This window comes from Triticum aestivum, chromosome 5D (genome assembly GCF_018294505.1).
Source record: "Triticum aestivum cultivar Chinese Spring chromosome 5D, IWGSC CS RefSeq v2.1, whole genome shotgun sequence".
Lineage (NCBI taxonomy): Eukaryota > Viridiplantae > Streptophyta > Magnoliopsida > Poales > Poaceae > Triticum > Triticum aestivum.
The window spans coordinates 555,337,273-555,360,767 of NC_057808.1; the positions used below are offsets into that span (position 1 = coordinate 555,337,273).

General features: G+C 47.5%; 1 protein-coding gene across 1 annotated transcript; it reads left to right on the forward strand.

Annotated features, from left to right (window-relative positions):
- Positions 1-2,492: 2,492 nt before the first annotated feature.
- Positions 2,493-6,344, forward strand: LOC123121209 (uncharacterized). Its single transcript, XM_044541124.1, has 5 exons — positions 2,493-2,838; positions 2,886-2,956; positions 3,549-3,912; positions 4,129-5,389; positions 5,632-6,344. The coding sequence occupies exons 1-5, from the start codon at positions 2,493-2,495 to the stop codon at positions 5,648-5,650; spliced, it is 2,061 nt and encodes a 686-aa protein (XP_044397059.1). The 3' UTR covers positions 5,651-6,344.
- Positions 6,345-23,495: the final 17,151 nt, after the last annotated feature.

Sequence of the window (23,495 nt, forward strand, 5' to 3'; positions counted from 1 at the left end):
CTTCCTAGGAAAGTGTTCCATACGTTTCCTTAATGGAAATTGGAATCTAATATTTCCTTCTTTCATATCAATAATTGCACCAATCGTTCTAAGGAAAGGTCTACCAAGAATAATAGGACAAGTAGGATTGAAATCTATATCAAGAACAATGAAATCTATGGGCACCTAATTCCTATTTGCAACAATAAGAACATCATTAATCCTTCCCATAGGTTTCTTAATGGTGGAATCCGCAAGATGCAAATTTAAAGAACAATCATCAAATTCACGGAAACCTAACACATCACATAAAGTCTTTGGAATCGTGGAAACACTAGCACCCAAATCACATAAAGCATAGCATTCATGATCTTTAATTTTAATTTTAATAGTAGGTTCCCACTCATCATAAAGTTTTCTAGGGATACAAACTTCTAATTCAAGTTTTTCTTCATAAGATGCATTAAAGCATCAACGATGTGTTTGGTAAAAGCTTTATTTTGATCATAAGCATGGGGAGAATTTAACACAGATTGCAACAAGGAAATACAATCTATCAAAGAACAATTATCATAATCAAATTCCTTGAAATCCAAAATAGTGGGTTCATTGCTATGTAAAGTTTTGACCTCTTCAATCCCACTTTTACCAATTTTTGCATCAAGATCTAAAAACTCCGAATCATTGGGACGCCTTTTAACTAAAGTTGAATCATCTCCAGTCCCATCTTTATCAAGATTCATATTGGAAAACAAAGATTTAATAGGGTACACATCAATAACTTTTAGATTTTCATCATTATTACCTTCTAGCTCTTCCGGTTTGGCGGCCATCTTATTAACTAAGGTGGCCTGCTTATCCGAAATTTGGGCTATTAAGTTTTCAAGGTCAGTGAACTGAGATTTCAAACCATAAAATTCCTTAGACATATCATCGAGCTCTTTATTTATGTGCTCCATAAAACTTTTTTGTTCTTTAAGCTCGTTTTTGAAGAAATTATTATGCTCAAATTTCAAGGACATAAAGCTTCTAACGTTGTTTTCAATTTCTTCCAACCTTCTAATGTGAGGATCAACGCTTTTTGGTAGAGCCATCGCGACAAACAAACAATCCAACACACAAACATAGAAGGAGCAAGCGAAAAGAGACGGGCAGAAAAAGAGGGCCAATAAAACGGCAAGGGTGAAGTCGGGGAGAGGAAAACGAGAGGCAAATGGCAAATAATGTATTGCGAGGGAGAAGAGTTTGTGATGGGTACTTGGTATGTCTTGACTTGTGTGTAGATCTCCCCGGCAACGGCGCCAGAAATCCTTCTTGCTACCTCTTGAGCATGCGTTGGTGTTCCCTTGAAGAGGAAAGGGTGATGCATCAAAGTAGCGTAAGTATTTCCCTCAGTTTTTGAGAACCAAGGTATCAATCCAGTAGGAGACTACACGCAAATTGCCTAGTACCTGCACATAGAATCAAGAACCTTGCAACCAACGCGATAAAGGGGTTGTCAATCCCTTCAAGGCCACTTGCAAAAGTGAGATCTGATAAAGTTAATAAGATAAATAGTTTTGGTATTTTTGTTGTATAGATTGGAAAGTAAAGATTACAAAATAAACGGCGACAGAAATAGCTAGTTAACGGGAAACTAATATGATGTAAATAGACCCGGGGGCCATAGGTTTCACTAGTGGATTCTCTCAAGATAGCATATATTACGGTGGGTGAACAAATTATTGTCGAGCAATTGATAGAAAAGCGCATAGTTATGAGAATATCTAGGCATGATCATGAAAATAGGCATCATGTCCATGTCAAGTAGACCGAAACGATTCTGCATCTACTATTGTTACTCCACACATCGACCGCTATCCAGCATGCATCTAGAGTATTAAGTTCATAAAAACAGAGTAACGCATTAGGCAAGATGACATGATGTAGAGGGATAAACTCAAGCAATATACTACATTTCTATGTGGCAATGTTGCGGGAGACTATAAGAAATCATATTTACTTATTTTGAGGCAATCATATTTACTTCAATTATTATATATAAATTATGTCATGATTCATATTTACAAAGCTTTGTTTTTTTTAACGCGTGCTACAATCCCAGGAGAGGTGCCATCATGGACGGCGAGCATGGTGACCGCGAGCTATGAGGACGGCGGCGCTGTTCCGGGCAACACTGCAGACGTCGCGGTTTTTGTTACATTCTACAACCAGTGTCACAATTTGCTACAACCGGCGTCGCATTTTGCTACATCGCGCGAACCTTCATAATTTTGCTACATACTAAAATGGGTGTCATGCATTGCTACAACCGGTGTCTCATCTGGCTACAACCGGCGCCGCGTTTTGCTACATCGCACATGCGTCACATTATTTTGCTAACATCCATTTTTGAACAACCGAGGGCAGGTCTGGCGTAGTTGTGAAGTCCTCCCCATTTGTGCCAAGAGGTCCTGGGTTCAAACTAGCCTCTCTGCATTGCAGTGCTTTCTGCGGTAACAACGGCGAGGCACATGAATTTGTTGCAACTAGCAAAGTCTGAGCTGAAATGGGCTTGTGTTTTTGCTGCAATCAAGCGCGGCAAGGACGGGCGGAGCTGCTCCAATCAACAATCGGAGTCGCGGGGCTTTTGTTACATGTTGCAACCGGAGTTGCAAATTGCTACTACCGGCATCCTAAACGGCTACAACCGCCGTCTTGTTTTGTTGCTGTGGAGCTGCTGCCATCGCCACCGGAGCTACTACCGTCGCCACACGAAGCTGCAACCGTGGGGTGTAGCTGTCGCATGGGTGGAGCCAGTGGCAAGGGCCTTGACCGGCGGCGAGGACGGCCGGCGTGGGCGGCGATCGGCTCTGTGCCGTACTGTGCTCTGCACTTTTTCAACATCTAATTTTTGCTTTGCACAGGACTAGAACGACTGAGGAAAAAGCCACGGATACAAATATTTCAAAAAAGTAACAATCAATATTTCAGAAAGGTAACAATAAAAACCACGGACCTGATGTGGAGCTCCTGTCGAAGCACCATGATCTCCCGCGTACTCTGGCGCCACGAACCTCAGGGATTGGCTCGCTACACGGCTCCAGGCTGCATCACATCGGAAAATGAAGAAGCATCGGTTAAATCAGTTGAGATCCCATCGCCCCGTCAGGACCGCCTCCTGTTGGGCCAAGTGCTAAACAAGAGGGAGTGAGCATACGAAGTGGGAGACGATGACAGTGAAAAATTGGTGGTGGCCGTCGTCACCGGGTGAGGGATCCTGGTGGTTTCCTTAATTACTTCCGATGGACACGAGCTGCACTTAAATTTTGCTTTTGATTAATCCAGAAGGAGAAGGGGCCAAAAGTGATCTGCAGCAGTACTAGTTGAGATCATAATCATATTAGTATCGATGGTGAGTTCAACACTTAAAATTCCATCGTGCTGCCGTAGTCTGAATCATCGTGCTCACAAGCTCCGGCCGCTAGCTACTATGTGTTTCAGTCATGTACAACAATTTTGATATTCCTCAGAGTTTTGGTCATCCATGTATTATTAAGTACTACTCCTATATTGTATTTGAAAGCTAGAGAAGAAGAGGACTCACCCTTCGGCCGTCGCCCGTCACTGCAGCAGCGGCGTCGTCCTCCTCCACCGTGGCCTGCGCCGCCTTTCCTTGGCCGCGCTCCGCGGCTGCACAGCGTCGCCTTGCCCCTCCTCAATTACTCCTTGGCCGCCGTTCGCCCGTCCGCCGCACCACCGTTGTCGCCCAAAGCGAGTCCGTTGTATGGTCGTGGCCTTCCTCGACGGTGCACAGAACGCTCTCTGGTCTCTGCAGTAGCTGCTCCGTCGTCGTCCGCCACACCATCCGCAGCAGCCTTGGCCATGCCCTCCACCATACCGCCATCGTCGTCATCATAGAGTTAGGGTTCGTGTGGGGAATCAGGAGAGAAGGTATGGGGCCACATCACACGCACTTCTGCTTTTTCAGCGGGCTAATGCGGGGTAGAAAGGACTTTTCATGTTGCGCATAAGGGTGTTTATTATTTTTCCTAAAAAAAGGTGTGTTCGTGGTTAAAACTGACGGAAAGGTCATAAAGAGAATAAAATACAGTTTGAGTGTCAAAAGAGGAAGAAATTTTTAGGGCAAAAAAGGAAACTGGTTTCAAGAAAGAAGTCAAATAAGGAATTGTCTCCAGATCTATCTCCTCCCTTCCGCCGCCGCCGCAGCTCAAAAATTCCCCACCAGAAACCCTCGCCGCCTCGAACCTCCAGGCCGCCGCCCGCATCGGCGCTGCCGGACGAGCTTTCTGGAGGAGATTTTCCTCCTCCTACCGCCGGACGAGGCTGAGCACCTCTTGCGCGCCTCCCTCGCCAACAAGTTCTGGCTTGGCCTCCTCTCCGGCGCTCGCTTTCGCGGCCGCTACCGTGAGTTCCATGGAGCTCCCCCCATGCTGGGCTTCCTTTATTCCTGCCACTGGAACTCCCGCCCGAAGATGAAAGATAATATCCCACACTTTGTCCCCACCACGAAATTTCGTGCGTGCATTCCCGACGATGACTGGGGGGACTGGGAATATGATGCGTGGGACTGCCGCCATGGTCGTGTTCTCCTTGGCGATGCAGGCTATAAACCCATGACGCTCGTCGTTTGGGACCCCATGACGGGCTGCCGGAGGGAGCTGGATGCGCCCGTCCTGGTGGACAATAGCTATGGGGCAGCGGTGCTCTGCGCTGCGAGTGGCTGTGACCACAGTACGTGCCACGCAGGGCCCTTCCAGGTCGTCTTCATCGCTCTGAACAAGACTGATGCTCATCATTGTGTTGCACAGGCGTGGGTGACCTTGCCGGTGACAGGTGACCACAGCAACCCCATTTTGTTGAGCATATACCGTTCTCATTTTGATAAGTGGAGCAATCCATGCTCCGGCCTTCATCTTGACTCCGATGTGTACATCCACGAAGCGCCTCCTGTCTTCATCCAAGACACACTTCACTTCAAGCTTTGTAGCTGCGTCGATGATCGCCTAGTCGGAATTCTCATGTACGACATAAGCACTAATTGCTTATCATTGATTGATATGCCGCTTGCGGGGTCTATCATTGCTGATGATGTTATCCTCATGGTGATGGAGGATGACAGTTTGGGGTTTGCGCATGTGGGTGGGTTAATCCTCAATCTGTGGTCAAGGCACATGGGTTCTGACGGAGTTGCATCATGGACTCAGCGTACAGTCATCAATATCAACGACATCCTTCCCATTCGAAATCCAAAGAAAAGACTTAGGCTGATTGGATCTGTGGAAGGCACCGATATCATTTTCGTGACCACGGATCTTGGCATCTACAAGATTAATCTGAAGTCACTACAGTGGAAGGAGAGAAAAGTTTCAGGTTTTCATCCCATACACGAGTTTCTACAATTCACAAGGTATGTTTGTATCTATATGTCCTTTCTTCCGTGATGTGGGAACAACTCTTAAATAATACTCCATACAAGTTAGTGGAATAAACAAAACATTGAATGCCTAGTCGGATTGAAAGTTATGTTTGAAATGGGTGCGAACAAACTTTGAGTGCCGTGTGGTTACAACTAATTATGCTTAATTTGCAATTTATACAGTATCATGTAATCCCCCTTCTAGAATCATACTGACAAACCTATGTTTGTAGAAAGGGTGACCCCCAGTGACGCGGCGCATTAAGAATGTCTGGTTGAATATGTACGAGGCTACACTCATCAACAAGATATGTGACAAACTTGGAGGCAACATGGGTATCGCGAAGTCCTGATGAATTATGTCATCATTCAGTAACCCTTTTGGTGCAGCGGTGCTTGCTTGTTTTCTCATGTTGTTGGTAGCTTTTGTCAGTTAGCTCGATAATCTCCCGTGTTAGTGGCCGAGTGAATTGATTCTTTGTAATGAACCTCTAATTTGATGTACCCTGTTGTAGAATTTACTTGAAAAAGCATTTGCAGACAGTAACTTGGTATTACCATTTTAAAAACTCTACAGTTTGCCCTGTCCCAGCTTTGATCCAATCTTTAAATTCATCTCTCAAAAGATGTACTATTAGGGAGTGGTTTCTGTTTCCCGAGAGATGGTATGATGAACCTTTTTGCACCTTGGCTTGCTGGTTTTTTCTTAATGAATAATCTGATGGATTTAAGTTCTGTTTTTTAGCAACCAATGTTGCTGAAGAGTATAGCACGCGAACTGGATCTCGAGCTATAAGTTCAGTGAACTATAGGATATGGGGCTGCATGGCTATGAAGATCTCATAGAGATTTTAATTGCTTCAGTAGCTCTAGAAAACTGTTTGGTGTGTGTTCGTTATTCGTTGTGCATCTTTAGCCATGTAAAGAGATGAAACATGTTGTTACATTTGGGGAGCTAATGTGACAACCAACAATTGCAGTATTGTAGAGGCTTTCAGATGTGCCTCGCTCTACCTGTATGTAACTAGCTCTCAAGCCTGAAGATCTGTAACTTACAGTGTTCTAATGAATAAAACAGCCCCTTATTCGCAAAAAAAAAAACAGCCCCTCTAGGGCCTTTTTTCATAAGAAAAACCACAAATCACAAGAGAGACGGTCGAGATGACTGTAGCAGCCACGGCGAATGGTCAGAGCTTCAGTGGGATTTGTCGTCAGCTATATTAGCATGGATTGAATATACAGGACACTCGCAAAAAAAAAACAACAGGAAGTAGCACCTGAACAGTGGCTCCTGTACACGTCGGCTTCAGCTGAACTCCATCATCAACCACCATGTCTCCAGGTTGTGTAGCTATGGCATGTACATTGTTACGACAGCACTCTGTGCTGCTGAGTTCTCTCAACTCGCTGCTGGACTCTGACCAGCAGCTCTTGTAGCTTCCTGAGTTTCAGAACTTTCCCTAGCGCCTAGTGTGCACATTTTGATCTTCTATTGTTCTGCTAAATTTCCATCCAACCGCATCATGGTTATCAGGCATGATTTGTCTATACCCAGAATAATGTACTACTCCCTCCGTCTCAAAATGTAAGACGTTTTTTCATATTATCATAGTGTAAAAAAAACGTCTAACATTTTAGGATGGAGGGAGTACCAATTTTTGTCCATGACAAAAGAAACCATCAGTTATTATCTCTTTTTATGTGTCTTCAAATTCATGTGTTCCAAAAGGCGCCAGTAAAGAATGCATGATGTATAGGTTTTTTAGAACACTCATTACACATTTCTGTGGCAATATGTGTCTCGAGACTCCGACTCATATCTGTGCAATTGTTCCACAAAGACGGGTGTTCTCAACCTTCTTTTCGATAAAACTTCGAACCCATAGACCATAGTCTAGTCTCCTGTGTAAATTACATCTTTTTAGAGAAAAGGCATACGCCCGACTTTATAGATAAAGCCACCAGGCAGAGTTCCAACATAGACAACCAACCAAGCAGACAAACGAAATGTTGCCCCAGACGCCGGCTCACCCGAAGTTTTAAAAGAGAGATACATGGCTCCCAGGCAAGCACACGGCACGCAGGCCGGAGAGACTAAAGACGACATAGCCAACAACTAGTCGAAGGCAACGCAAAAACAGCTAAGCAACATGCTCTTGTCGATAGGGAAGACGCTGAGGCCCGCACTTTAGAAATCAGGAGATCAAGAGCATCCCGGCCCTCCGTCTTAGTCAATGATCTCCACTGCTGCAAGAACACATAGGATTTTAATAAGCAGTCAGCAGGCTTAGTAAGGAAAACATGTTCGATGCTAAACTTGTTCCTAGTCGTCCACAGGGACCAACAGATCGCTCCAAGTCCTACTCAAAAGACCCTTTTTGTAACGCATGTCAAAGAATTAGCAAGGGCTCGGAGCTCAGAGAAGGACGAGGGGTCCCAGGATACCTGGAGCCACGATCTAACACAACTCCAGACTAGCTTGGCCAAAACACAATGAAAAATATATGATTCGTGTCCTCCAAGGCACCACAAAGGGCGTAGAACTACGATCCCAGGTCATTCCTCTTACGGATTTGGTCCGCCGAGGGCAGACACCCTCTAAAAGCTTGCCAAAGAAAGATCTTAACTGTCGGGGGAATACAGGCCCACCAAACCTGAGTAAATCTGTTGGTGGGAGATTCACCAATAAGCTTAGAGTATAAAGACTTAACCAAAAATCGACCAGAAGAAGTATGAGGCCAAACCACCGAGCCCACGTTCTCCGAGAGTGTAAGGAAGAGAGCAGTAAGCCATTGCTATTCTTCAAACACTACAGAAGAAAGGGATTGCCGGAAGGCCAAGTCCTAGTTATTAGCCAAAAGCTCAGCGATTGAGATGTTCGGATTAGGACAGTAGGAAAAGAGTGTAGGAAAACTCACAGAGAGAGGTGAGTCTCCACACCACCAATCAAGCCAAAAACGAACAGAGGACCCATCCCCGACAACAAACATAACATTAGCCAGAAAAAAAAGGTCTAACTTTAACCAAATCCTTCCAAAATTGTGAGCCTCCGCACGTAGAAGCAAACATTGGGCTAGAAAGAGGGAAATACTTAGCTTTAAGGATGGAAAACCATTAGGATCCAACTCCTGTTGTCATAATTTTCCACCACCATTCATGATGGCAGTCTTAATAATGCCCAACCCCCAAGGTTTTTGGTCTGCACATAAGTTTCCACCTGACAAATCAGTATTTGCGCCTATTGTCTTCCGCATTCCAGTAAAAAGCACCTCTATGCTTATCGAAGCCTGCGTGTGTGCCAGCCCAGAGTAAATAGAAGCCCATGAGGAACATTGGTAAGGACGATAAGCAAGCGTCGATCAGTGCCACTTTCCCAGCACTAGTATTGTATCTACCTCGCCAAGGGAGTACCCTATTGCCAACTTTAGCCACAGCAGGAGTGAACTCTTTCGCATAGAGCACATCCGAGGAAATTCGGAGACCCAGATATTTGAAAGGGAGTGATCCCAGCTTACAATTGAGGAGATGGGCCACCCTTAAGGCCTCGGTATCATCCACACCAGTAACTATGACCTCACTTATAGAAAAGTTAATTTTGAGTCCCGACAAGGCTTCGAAACAAAGAAGAATGAACTTGAGGTGGGCAATGCAAGAGTCATTTAGATCTACCATAATGATAGTGTCATCTTCATATTGAAGGTGACTAACCCCTTACGGAACGAGGTGTGAGATGATAGGAGATATATGACCATGCAAAGAAGTTCTAGAAAGAATACGAGATAGGGCATCCGCGAGGAAGTTGAGCAAGATAGGAGAGGCAGGATCACCTTGCCATTGGCAAAGTAATTACTGATCTGGCCATTAACAGAAACCGCAGTGTGGCTGAGGGAGTCCTGGATTAGGGGGTCCTCGGACTGCCGGACTGTTGGACTATGAAGATGCAAGATTGAAGACTTCGTCCCGTGTCCGGATGGGACTCTCCTTTGCGTGGAAGGCAAGCTTGGCAATTCGGATATGTAGATCTCCTCCCTTGTAACCGACTCTGTGTAACCCTAGCTAGCCCCCTCCGGTGTCTATATAAACCAGAGGGTTCAGTCCGTAGGACAACAACAATCAGAATCATAGGCTAGCTTCTAGGGTTTAGCCTATACGATCTCGTGGTAGATCAACTCTTGTAATACTCATATCATCAAGATCAATCATGCAGGAAGTAGGGTATTACCTCCATCGAGAGGGCACGAACCTGGGTAAACATTGTGTCCACCGCCTCCTGTTACCATCCGCCTTAGACGCACAGTTCGGGACCCCCTACCCGAGATCCGCCGGTTTTGACACCGACATTGGTGCTTTCATTGAGAGTTCCACTGTGCCATCACGATAGAGGCTTGATGGCTCCTTCGATCATCGGTAACAATGCGATCTAGGGTGAGGTTTTTCTCCCCGGACAGATCTTCATATTCGGCGGCTACGTACTGCGGGCCAACTCGCTTGGCCATCTGGAGCAGATCGAAAGCTACGCCCCTAGCCGTCAGGTCAGGTTTGGAAGCTTAAACTATACTGCCGACATCCGCGGAGACTTGATCTTCGACGGATTCGAGCCCATGGCAGGTGCGCCGCACAGTCATGATGAGCATGACTTAGCTCTATCGTCGGACGGTGTTCGAGAGATCACACCTGTAGCTACTCTGGCCCCCAAGCTGGAGCAGATCGCGCCGTCCGAGGACGGGTGGATGGACCCCGCCACGGAGGCCGCACACTCAGCGGCGATAGGGCCGAATACTGACTTCGCGTCCTATGAAACCTGTGTTTCCGGACACTTGGATTCGTCCCCGACCACGGGCTCCGAACCGCCTGCGTCCGTGCCTATTGAATCTGATTGGGCACCGATCATGGAGTTTACCTCCGCGGATATTTTCCAGCACTCGCCCTTAGGTGACGTGCTAGATTCATTAAGGTCTCTCTCCTTGTCAGGAGACCCTCGACCGAACTATGTTCGGCTCGAGTGGGAAGCGGACGACGAAGAAATTCGTTCCCCACCCACAACCCGCTTAATAGCCACTGTCGGGGATTTAACCGACATACTTGATTTCGACTCCGAAGACATTGACGGTATGGACGACGATGCAGGAGAGGAACAGGAACCACCGCCCACAGGGCGCTGGACTGCCACCTCATCATACGATATATACATTGTGGACACCCCCAAAGAAATCAATGACGAGGAACGGCAAGAAGCAGCGAAGGATAGTTCCCTCGAGAAGCAACCAAAGCGACGACGTAGGCGCCGCTCAAAATCCCGCCTCGACAAAAACAGCGATAACAGCGCAAGAAAGAATAATACCCCGGTCGACTCCAAAGGAAACTACGACCACATGGACCCAGCGACAGAGCAGGATGAGCCAGCGGACGGTGAACATAGTAGGAGCCGCTGTCCGATCACGGCGACGCCGAGGATAAAGCTCATCAACCTGTCTCCGAAGAGGAGAACAGTCCGGGCGACGATGCACACATCATCCCGGAAAAACACTTGGAGCAAGAGAACCTCCATAGAAGGCTTATTGCCACCGCGAGGAGTCTGAAGAAGCAGAAGCAAAGGCTTAAAGCCGCGCAAAATACACTCAACAGTAGATGGAACAAAGTGCAAGACACTGAAGAAAAGTACGGTGGCAGTCGCCACACAAAGAGCTACCCAAAGCGCTGCCTGAATTCGATGACGAGGCTTTAGAGCCCATACAGCCGGATCGACCACCCCGTGGCCGCGACAGGGCGGCTAACGATGTCGCACATAAGTCAGCACACGATTTACAAGAGGACTTGCACCAGAAAGCCGGTATAACCAGGTCCATCTACGGATCTAGGAAGCGTGCTCCGGCACGGAATCAAAACCGAACACTACAACCGTCAGAACACCATGACACATCCAAATACAGGGGTGCCGCTCACCCCCTATGCTTCACCGATGAAGTGCTGGATCACGAATTTCCAGAGGGATTCAAACCCGTGAACATAGAGGCATATGACGGAACGACAGACCCTGGGGTCTGGATTGAGGACTTTCTCCTTCATATCCACATGGCTCGCGGAGATGATCTCCACGCCATCAAATACTTGCCCCTCAAGCTGAAAGGACCAGCTCGGCAATGGCTGAAGAGCCTCCCCGAAAACTCAATTGGAAGTTGGGAAGAGCTTGAGGATGCTTTTAGGGCTAATTTCCAAGGGACCTATGTCCGACCTACGGATGCAGACGATTTAAGTCATATAATTCAACAGCCCGGAGAGTCAGCCCGCAAGCTTTGGAACAGATTCCTCACTAAGAAGAATCAAATTGTCGACTGCCCGGACGCCGAAGCCTTAGCGGCTTTGAAACATAGTGTCCGGGATGAATGGCTCGCCAGACACCTCGGCCAGGAAAAACCGAGGACAATGGCAGCCCTAACAAACCTTATGACCCGCTTCTGCGCGGGCGAAGATAGTTGGCTGGCCCGTAGCGGCACCAGCGACTCAGGCACATCAGAAGTTAGGGATGGTAATGGGACACCGCGACGCAATAAAAGCAAGCGTCAAAGCAATGAAGACAACCCAGACAACACGGCGGTAAATGCCGGATTCAGGGGCTCTCAACCCGGTCAACAGAAAAGGCCATTTAAAGGCAGCAGAGATGGACCGTCCAGCCTAAATAAGATTCTAGACAGATTATGTCAGATTCATGGCACCTCCGACAAACCTGCAAATCACACCAACAAAGAATGCTGGGTCTTCAAGCAGGTCGGCAAGCTAAACGCCGAACACAAGGGGAGGGAGACACCAAGTGAAGACGAGGATGAGCCTCGCCAGCAAAACACTAGGGGACAAAAAAAATCCCACCAGAGGTCAAAACAGTTAACATGATTCACGTAATGAAGAGGAGGAGCGCACTCCGAGACGTATGCACCGTAGAGCCCGTCACCCCCAAGTTCAACCCTTGGTCGGCCTGCCCGATCACTTTTGAACGCAGGGATCACCCGACTAGTATCCGGCACGGAGGATCGGCTGCCTCGGTGCTAGACCCAATAATTGACGGATACCATCTCACCCGAGTCCTTATGGATGGCGGCAGTAGTCTTAATCTGATATATCGGGACACCGCCCGCAAAATGGGGATAGACCCGACAAGAATCAGCCAAAACAATACTACCTTTAAAGGAGTAATACCAGGCTTAGAGGCCCACTGCGCGGGCTCCCTAGTACTTGAGGTTGTATTCGGTTCTCCCGACAACTTCCGAAGCGAAAAGTTAACCTTCGACATCGCTCCACCATTCCGAAGCGGCTATCACGCACTACTCGGAAGAATGGCCTTCGCTCATTTTAATGCAGTACCGCATTACGCCTATCTTAAGCTAAAGATGCCCAGTCCACATGGCATCATCACAGTTAGCGGAAACACAGAGCGTTCCTTATGTGCGGAAGAATGTGTGGCGGCTCTAGCAGCTGAAGACTGAACGGCCTCTCCAACCAGAATAATTGATCGGTCGTCAAGACCGTGGACACGGCTAGACGAGTCCGGCACACCACTAGCTGTAACAGCTCAGATAAACCTGAGATTGGGTCGATGGATATACCCCAATAGGTGGTGCTAGGGGCTTCCCGCATGTAAAAAGGACTACAGTTCGGCTTGACCTTATTTAGATTGAATTTTAATGGTTCATTACGAATAATCAATTTTTCGCACGAAAACTTTCACCTGGTTTTTTTCTTTTACAGATGATCATCGTGCTACACCCTTCCAGGATACGGCACAACGGAGACACAGGCGCAGAGTGCAGCAGGGCCCCGCTCAAAGGTTTCTTTTTAGATTAAGACCTTGTGTAAATCTTTCTTACTATCTCTTGTTGCTGTACACCCTCCGGATACTCAACACAACCGAGAGGGATGCTGGCGTTATTGGCATTTCGCTACGTCAGACTAATGCACGTACCTGGAAATTCAGTGTTCATTATCAAGGGTGTTACTCGGCCTGGTATATGTTGTAAAGTCCGAATACCTTAGGGAGTGTTCGGCGTCGCGAGTTTGGCCTTATATGCATCAGCTCCGAATCATGTCTTTGGTCAATAGTTGGGTTTGCCTGCCTCCCGTGTTTTGCTACCTTACGTTCCGCTCTATCGGCTAAGGTGGCACCAGGAGAACTACTGCGATTGTGCCCTGGTTCATCTGGATGAGCACCTCAGTAGAGAAATCCGAAAACTGACTGTCATGATAAAGCGCGAGACTGGTTAACCACTCGATGACCGAGTGGAATCTTCGCGATTCCTCCGCATTAACGAAGGGCCGGTTTCCCGGTCATGTATGTACGCGCCCCGTATTCGGATGAGCGCGGAAGTACCAGGGGATATATAGTAGCCCCACCGTCAAACTCCTATGGCTAAGTGAAAGTGTTAAAGCTATATAGTCCGATTGCCTTGTTCGCCGCGCTATCACCTCCTTAATGGACCAAGACGTTGGATCAAGTGTGAATACGCGCTTTTTCGAACACCCCCGCATTATATGCGTGGGGGCTAAAGCCGACGACTGCCAACTTTCAGGTTATATACATACATAAACGGCCGCACAGGAGGCATCATAATACTTTCAGGCAAAAGTATAAACACAGCCTTTATAATCCAAATAGCATTGTTTTTACAATTGGGATACATGTCACTCGAACATGATACTCTTCGAGCACTGGGCCTCTATTAAACGAGCACCTTCTAGGACCTCTTCAAAACAGTGCTCGGCCGAGACCTGGCCTACGGCCGGATACTGGGTTGCAATAGCGGTGGCCTTCATCTCCGCCCAGTATGTCTTAACACGGGCAAGAGCCATCCGCGCACCCTCTATGCACGCCGACCTCTTTACAGCATCGATATGCGGACAGCACTAAGGAATCGTTGAACTAAACCAAAATAACTATTCGGCCTCGGTCCCTCCGGCCAAAGATGATCCACGACAGACCTCGTGGCAAGTCCGGAGCTCAGCCCACTCGGCCATTTGTTCATTTAACAGCAGCGGACGCGTGGGAGCACTGAACTGCGACCAGAACAATCTTTCCACTTCATGATCTTTCTGATCTTTGAAAAACTCAGTCGCATCAGCAGCACTCGTTGCCAAGTCCAAGTACGCGTCTGCAGCACTCCATAATTGATCCAGAGGGGCATACTTCGGATCTCTGAACTTCGTCCACCACAAAAAGGGCTTCCCAGCCGTGATATCTCCAGCTTGACGAAGCTCCTCCTTCGCCGCTCTGATTTTAGAGCGGGTTTCCTTGGCTGATACCATGGCTTTCTTCAAGTCTGCCGCTTCGCTTGGCTTTCCTTTTCAAGAAGCTCATACCGGTCGGCGGCATCCTTCAGCTCAATAGCCATCTGGGCTATTTTATCTTCGCTCTGGCGATGAGCAGCCTGTTCGGCTCTTAACTCTTCGGCCGCCTTTAGGGCGGCCGCATCACTTCTCCTGGCTTGTTCCTTGGCTCGGGCAAGCTCCGCCCGAAGGGTCTCCACGGCAGCAGCTCCATCTGCAGTCACAGCATATTATAGATACTAGCATCATGCTCCTCTTAATATCTGTTGACCACCGAAAAATACATACCCTATGCCTCGTCAAGCCGCTTGTTTACAAGCACGATGTCGGCATCTGCCGCGTCAAGCTGTCGCCTCAGTTCTGCAAACTCACCAGTCCGGCCAGCCACCAGACACTCAACCGCCTGCACATGAAAGCAGCATGATCATTGCCTGGGACTATGATCCTCTGTTTGCCGCCTCTAGACAACAACCAGAGTTTCAGGGGCTACTATCTGTATAGGGCACACCTAGCGTGCGCGGTACCGTCAAAAAAATATATATTACTTTGCGTACCTCAAAGCCTCTTAGAAGGCTCATAAAATCTTCATGCAACCCACTTTTGGCGGATGAAATCCTCTCAACCACCGTACCCATTAAAGTACGATGCGCCTCTAAGATAGTCGCTTGCTCCAGAAGACCCATCAGTGCGTCCGGTCACACACCAGTCAGTCCTGGATTCTTTCTGTCGCTCTCCTTAGGAGCCGAATACTCCGGACTTCGGGTGGCCGAAGGGTTACCTTCTGGCCTTGGCGGATCAGGAGAAATCCTCCATGACGACACCTCAGGGTCGCCCGCCTCATGAGGCGGGGAAACAAGGGGAGGCGTTTCGCTCTCCATCATCTCCGGAAGAAGATCCCCCGAAGACGAACTCTGTCGAGAAGGGGTACGAGCCAGACTGCAAGATATATGTCTCAGTTATTGTCCTCGGAGATAAAGCAGGATATATTTACCAAAGTACTCTTGTTCACTTACAGCTCGGTGGAGGGATGGCCCCCTTGCGGGCACGGTGCGGTAAGGATGCCCCCCGGGGCAGGGCCCCTGGCGAAGGTTTCGTCCCTCGTTTGGAAACCCTCGTTTCCAAGTCTTCAGAGGCAGTCCTTTTCCTTCCTTGGGGAGAGGGAATTCTAGATTCGTCTCCCCGATTATCCTCCTTTGTGTAGACACTAATTCCCCCGGTTTGGATGAGTAATGCGTGAGGCCCGCTCTCGGCTTCTTTATTCCTCCCTTTATCTTCCCGTGATGGCACCTGATAAGGTGCGTGCTCAAGCATCCTGGCTAGTACGGGATCCGGAGAGCCTTCGGGAAGGGGGGCCGAACACCTGATCATCTCGCCCTTTTATCCAGTCCTGGTCAAAGAGCGATTTTTTTAGAATGATGTTGTGACCAATAAAAAGACAGCATGTTCGGCCACAGAATTACTTACGTGGGTATCTGGACGATTGGAGTTCAGACCCGCATCCTCGGAGGTGTCCGGACACCTTATTCGTGATCCGAAGAACAATCCATACATCCCTTGGAGCATCACGCCGAAGAATTGCTGAATAGTCCGCGGTCCTTCCGGGTTGAACTCCCACATGCGAAGAGGTCGACGTTGGCATGGCAGGACCCGACGAACTAGCATGACTTGCATTACCTTGACAAGGCTGAGATCTCTCTCGAGGAGATCTCGGATGCGACCCTGCAATGTCGGCACGTCATTAACTGGCCCCCAGTCCAGCCCCTTGTTGACCCATGACGCTAGTTGTGGGGGGGGGGGGCGAACGGAAGGCGGGGGAGCTACCCACTTAGTACTTCGGGGAGCTGTGATGTAAAACCACTCCCGCTGCCATAAGTTGGACATCTCCCGAAAGGAACCCTTTGGCCATGGGGCATCGGCGCCTTTGCTTATTACGACACCTCTGCACTCTGCGTGTCGCCCATCGATTATCTTCGGCTTCACATTGAAGGTCTTGAGCCATAAGCCGAAGTGGGGGGTGATGCGGAGGAAGGCCTCACACACGACGATAAACGACGACATGTGAAGGATGGAATCTGGAGCTAGATCATGGAAATCGAGCCCGTAATAGAACATAAGCCATCTAACAAAGGGATCAAGACTAAAGCCTAGCTCTCGGAGGAAGTGGGAAACAAATACGACACTCTCGTTGGGTTCGCGAGTGGGGATGACCTGCCCTTGAGCAGGCAGCCTGTGCGAGATTTCGGCGGTCAGATACCTGGCTTCTCTTAGCTTCTTGATGTCCTCCTCTGTGACAGAGGAGGCTATCCACCGGCCTTGAAGATTGGATCCGGACATGATTGAAGGTCCGAAGCGCTTAGCCGGAGCCTCGGGTGTTGGAATTCGAGGTGGGGGAAGGGAATGATCGAGCGCGAGAAGAAAAGGACAGGTCTTGGCCCCTTTATAAAGAGGGTGAATATCAAGCGTCCTCCGCGTGACCGTTTGGAACTTGCCTAAAACCGAGGAGTCATATCAGCAGGCGCGATTGGGTTACCCACACCCGTATTGATGAGAATCCCGTGATAAGGGGACACGATCTCTGCTTCGACAAGACGTGCCAAGAAAACCGCCTCGCAACACGTGGAGTGGCAGGCTGGGAAAAACGGTTCGTAATGACCGGGCTGCGGCAGGATGTCACGTTGTGAGAAATTGTCAGCAGATTAGATTTGTGGAATATTATACTCTCTACGGTGGTATGTGGAATTTGTTTTGCAGAGCCGGACACGATCCTTGTGTTCAAAATCTTCTATGGAGTATTCGGAGGAGGAACCCGCCTTGCAATGCCGAAGACAATCTGCGCGCCGGACTCATCGTCATTGAAGCCTGGTTCAGGGGCTACTGAGGGAGTCCTGGATTAGGGGGTCCTCGGACTGCCGGACTATATACTTTGGCCGGACTGTTGGACTATGAAGATGCAAGATTGAAGACTTCGTCCCGTGTCCGAATGGGACTCTCCTTTGCGTGGAAGGCAAGCTTGGCAATTCGGATATGTAGATCTCCTCCCTTGTAACCGACTCTGTGTAACCCTAGCCCCCTCCGATGTCTATATAAACCGGAGGGTTTAGTCCGTAGAACAACAACAATCAGAATCATAGGCTAGCTTCTAGGGTTTAGCCTGTACGATCTCGTGGTAGATCAACTCTTGTAATACTCATATCATCAAGATCAATCAAGCAGGAAGTAGGGTATTACCTCCATCGAGAGGGCCCGAACCTGGGTAAACATTGTGTCCCTCGCCTCCTGTTACCATCCGCCTTAGATGCACAGTTCGGGACCCCCTACCCGAGATCCGCCGGTTTTGACACCGACAGTGGCCCCCCAAGACCAATTGTATGATGCTATGAACATAGGCCCCATCGAAGCCTTTGGCCAGGAGCACCTTTCTCAAGAAAGGCCAACTGACCGAGTCGTAAGCTTTCTCAAAATCCAACTTAAGAATCACTGCTTTAGATTTATGAATCCTGAAATCATGCATGATCTCATGAAGGCAGAGCATCTCATCGAGGATAAAATGACCTTTGATGAAGGCGGTCTGGAAAGGGCTAATAGTTCTGTGGGCTATAGGAGTGAGACGAGTGGCAAAACCCTTTGCAGGAAATTTAGCAAAATTGTTAATAAGGGCAATAGGTCTAAACTGGGAGATTAGCTCGGCTCCTTTCACTTTAGGGATAAGAGTAATGACAGCATACTTAAGGCGGGAGATGTCCACTATCCCCAGACAGAAACCTTGAATGATTTGACAGACCACCCGGGGCAGCTGAGGCCAGAACTTCTTAAAGAAGGGAATAGAATACACATTAGGGCCAGAGGCTGCATTCGGGTTGGCAGAGTTAATGACCTCCCAGATCTCATCATCAAACAAAGGGACCATTAAGGCTTCATTCTCAACGTTCGAAATCATGTTAAAGTTGTCCCATAAGGAGGGGGAAATAGAGAGACCACTGTCCTGCTTAGCCCCAAAAAGAGAAGAAAAGGAATCCACAACGTGGGCAATGATGAGGGATTGATCCGAGGTCCTAACACCATTAATGATGAGGCTATCAATAAAGCATCTTCTTCTACCATTGGCAATGGCAAAGAAGTAGGCCGTTGGAGAATCACCTTTAAGGGTCCAGTTAAGGGTACCACGCTGGCGCCAATAAATCTTTGCCTGCTGATGCAACTGCATCAGAGCAGCTTCTAGGTTGTATCGGACAGACCAGTCTTGATCCAAGAGGCCAATTGTATGTGCAGTGAGGTCCAGGCCTGTGATTTGGGTCTCTAAAGAGTTTTTCTCCCTACGGATCTCCGCAGCTCTACGAGACCAACCCCTAAGAAACTTACGAAGCTCATAAGAACACTTGTGCCAGTCGTCCATGGGGCCAAAGGAGCGAGGGGAAGGGGGGAGAAGGTGTGAAATCTTGGTAGCAAGCATGTTTTTGAATCCCTCCACTAGAAGCCATGAGGCATCGAAATGGAAGCGCGAAGAGATCACAGGTTGGTTGAGGCCAGCATCCAAGATGAGGGGAGCATGATCCGAGCCCACCGCAGGTTTAGCTTTCAGAGTGGCACGAGGAAATAAGGAATCTTAGCTAGAACAGATAAAGGCCCGATCCAGCACCGACCGGACCGGATCAATTTGATGGTTAGACCAGGTGAAACGAGCCCCCACCCGAGGAAGCTCCAGGATGGCACAAGCACTAATGAAATCATTAAACGCATTAGCAAGAGGTCAGGAGAAATTATGATTATTTTTATCAGAAGGGGTACGCAAGAGGTTAGAATCTCCTCCTATCACAATAGGTATCGTCCAAGACTCAATTTTAGTAGATAGTTCATCAAGGAAAATAGATGTAAGAGAGTGATCTGTTGGGCCATAGACAACCATAAATTCCCACAGGGTGTTGAGTCACCGATGGTGCACCACAATGCTTGCCCAAAAAAAGCCATGATCAAAAGTACAAAATCAAACATATCCCGTTTGGAGCCAATAAGAATGCCCCCAGAATGACCAGAAGATGAAAGAAAATGCCAGTCAAATTTGTCCATGCCTGCAATCGCAAAAAGTTCATTAGGAGAAAAGGATTCTTTGAATGCTTCAACCAGCTCTAAGATGTCAATGCTTTCGCCTCCAACAACATCCCGAATTTGGTCTCGGCGCCCCCTAGCGCCAAAAATTCTAATATTCCAGAAGAGGGTTTTCATTTGAAAGAAAGATTCTTGATACGGAGGCTAGACCTGCACAGGGCAACGCAGGATTTTGATCGCTTAGACGAACCCCTTTTGGCTGGGAGGGGATGTGACTGGCCACAACCATCGTCCACACCCCCATCCCTTGCCTGCCAAGGAACGGCCCCAATAGCCGCAGACGCCGCGACCTCTTTGGCCTTGGCAATGGCCGCTTGGGCCACCTCATTGTCCCTGATAGTGGAAAGAATAAGTGAGGGAGACCCACAACCAGGCTCGAGAGAAACAACCACATCCCATAAAATATGCAGAAGATGATCATCCGAAAGAGAAGGCAAAACAAGTCGAATCGGGGAGGAGGGAGGTGTTGGGCCTCCAAGCACAGAGTTTTGTAGGACAATAGCAAATTTCCCTCAAGCAAATCCCAGGGCGTGCCGGGTGCCGCGTGCCGGGCCCAGCCCATTTAGCCCATGTCGTGCCTGGCCCATGGCGGGCCGTGCCGGGCGTGCTCGCGGGCCTGCCTGGTTGGCCCGGCCCATTTGGCCAGCTATAATACAAAGCCAGGGAAAAAAAACTCTCCGCATTTAACGGGTTTTTAAGAGATCTCCGGCCGTACTCCTTGCAACATGGCCGCTGAAGCAGGTACGCAACTAGGATGAAGAGGTAGGGTGAGAAGGGTCGTCCCGATGGACTCCACATCTTGAATGGAATTGCTCTCCCAACTCCCTAATCATTGACGGTCGCAAGAGCATGTCTATTCATGGTATCCACTTATGATCAAAACCTGGAGCAGCCAGAATGCTGAATAGGCCATCCGAACTTACTGTGTCAAAAGCTTTACGACAATCCAGCTTTAGCACCATCATTGGCAATTTCTCTTTTTTGAATACCGAACTAACTCCGATGCCAGGGCAAAATTTTCAACAATGGACTGTCCTTTGAGGAAGCCAGATTGCAGCGGATGTACAAAGACAGGCTTAAATGCTTTATTGAGAAATGATGCTAGTGATATTAAGGCCATAGCGACCAATATATCTCCAAATGGCAGAATGATGTGCTCAACTGTTTCCACGGCAGGCATCCATCAATCACAGCCAGCATGACTAACAACGGAATTCCAGTTATCCCTTGTATTAAGCCGACCTCTAAAAGCCAGACATAGAAAGATCCGGTGCTTGTATTATCCCTTGCATTGCTTACACTGTCAAAAAGCTTTACGAAAATCCAGCTTTAGCACCGTCATCGGCAATTTCCTCTTTTTTGCACACTGAAATACTCCCTCCATTCCGAATTACTCGTCGCAAAAATGGATGTATCTAGATGTATTTTAGTTCTAGATACATCCATTTCTGCGACGAGAAATTTGGAACGAGGGAGTAACTCCGATACCAGGGCAAAATTTCCAACGATGGACCATCCTTTGAGGAAGCCAGATTGCAGCGCATGTACAAGACTAGGATTTTCTCTGTAGCCGAACCGACATCTTAGTAGCCAGCTTAGGAACACTATGCAACAAAGAGATAGGCCTGAAATCCTTGATTTCAAAAGACACTTCTTTCTTGGGCAGGAGCGTGGCGATGAAGCCTGTATTAATGGCGATCAGATCAATTGTATTATTGAAGAATTCTTGGGATAAACAGAGCAGATCATTTGCGTAGCCATCTGCTCCTGGGCTCCTATTATTTGGAGATGAATCGATGGCAGCCCAGGTGAAAGGTTCAGATAAACTGCTAAGATGAGTCATATCATAAGCCCCCTGAAGTTGCAGGACAGACATATAGCAATTTGTAGCTTCTCTTTGATGTTGTAATGTCCCACACCATCACTGATCCGAACCCGGATCGTGTTCCTCCTTGCCTGAAAAATTGGGAATTTCCATCACCTAAGTTACACCAATCTATCTTTGCCCGCTGCCTCCACGTCATGGTTTTCCAGCTTACAAGTTGCTGGGCTTTTTCTGTGGCGAACCTCCTGAGAGTGATTTCCAAGAAGAGGGAGCCCTCGTCCTCCTTGTTTCATAACTGAGCAAATATGCAGGAGAGAAGAAGGCCCCAGTACCTCTCAGCCAACCATCAGCAACTCTTTTCTTAACCTCATCCATCTCCAGCCAGTGATTATTAAACCTCAATAATTTGATCCATGGTCCTCAGCCCTCTGCTGATTATTGCAAGGTCCATAAACAGTTCAGATTTTCTGTGGCAGACTGCAGTTGAACTGAAACATAGAAGGAATGAATCCTCTTTTCAGTGCAAAGCAGAAAGCACCCTGGATCATCCGACGCAATGGTAATTCCCCCTGAGAAACCTTTGGCCGGCATTACCGTGTATGAATATGAAAGCAGGTTATTTGGTAAGAACTGGGATGCCTTGAAAACTGAAATTGTGTCCAATTTGGATTCATGTAGCCAGGCAGACCACCTTAGGGTTGCTGGCCTTAATAGTGTCTCGGACAAGTATGTATTTGTTAGGGTCCCCTAGTCTGCACACACTCCGGTTAAGGATCCGCATGAGTGTTAGGCCGGCCTCTTGGAAAAGAAACAAACAAGAACAAGGAAAGAAGCAGATGAAGATGCAGATGCCCATGAGTGTAAATGCAAACTGGAGCTTGTTGTTAGGACAAGGTAAATTGCAGCGACTTACAAAAGAGATAGCATAGAAGCGACAAAGGACATCTAAAGCAGGACGAACCCACTATCTTCAATACTATGCTTGAACCAAATTTTTATGTTGGGGAATACTTTCCATCGGGTCAATGGTTCAGTTAGTTCACTGTTTTTGGAGATTAAACAATTGGAACTTTATTCTGCTAGGCTGTATCTTCAGCCTAAACGATATCCCCTCTCTTAAATAAATAACATCTACTGTACTAGATTTTACCAGGTTCACGACACTGGTATTGATCTATATGGTCCTGGGTAGGGGTTAACCACTTGCACACGAGTTCACATTTTCAAGCCAAAAGAGGGACTCCAAGGCAAAATACAATTTGAGGAACATCCTATTGTCTCTGTTTATAATTGGAAATAATTTGCAGAAAATAATACAATAGCTGTCACTGTTGTAGCTAGAAGAGTCATGTCCAGTCTTTCTATCCGTTGTTTATAATTGCTGCAAAAAATTTCTTGCATCCGCTGAAACTTATCATATAATATGTGATGTACATAAGTAAATTATTATATAATATGTGACGAATTTGTTCTTTTTGAAGAGTTTTCCATGTTGGCAACATCTCAAGTATTTGTCCATTGCTTTTCTTTACTATAAGTTAAAAGAAGTTTCTTTCATACATTTATTTTAAATGATTCATCGTATTGACATGTGTATCTATACCTTTGTTCAGGTTCAGTTCTATCTTCACATGCTGAACAAGTGCAGCTTGGGGGGTGCAGGAGTATAATTAATTGGCAAAATTATGAACTTGTCTTGTATTGGTTTGTGGTATGTTCTGTTGTGCTTGAGAGTATTGTTGCTCTCTGAATTGTTGTTTTCATGGAATTCAAGTTAGAATTGAAATAACTTTGCATTATTGTTCTCGTATCTGCCCTGTGCTGGTCTTACTGCTTATGTACTTGCCAACTTCTTGT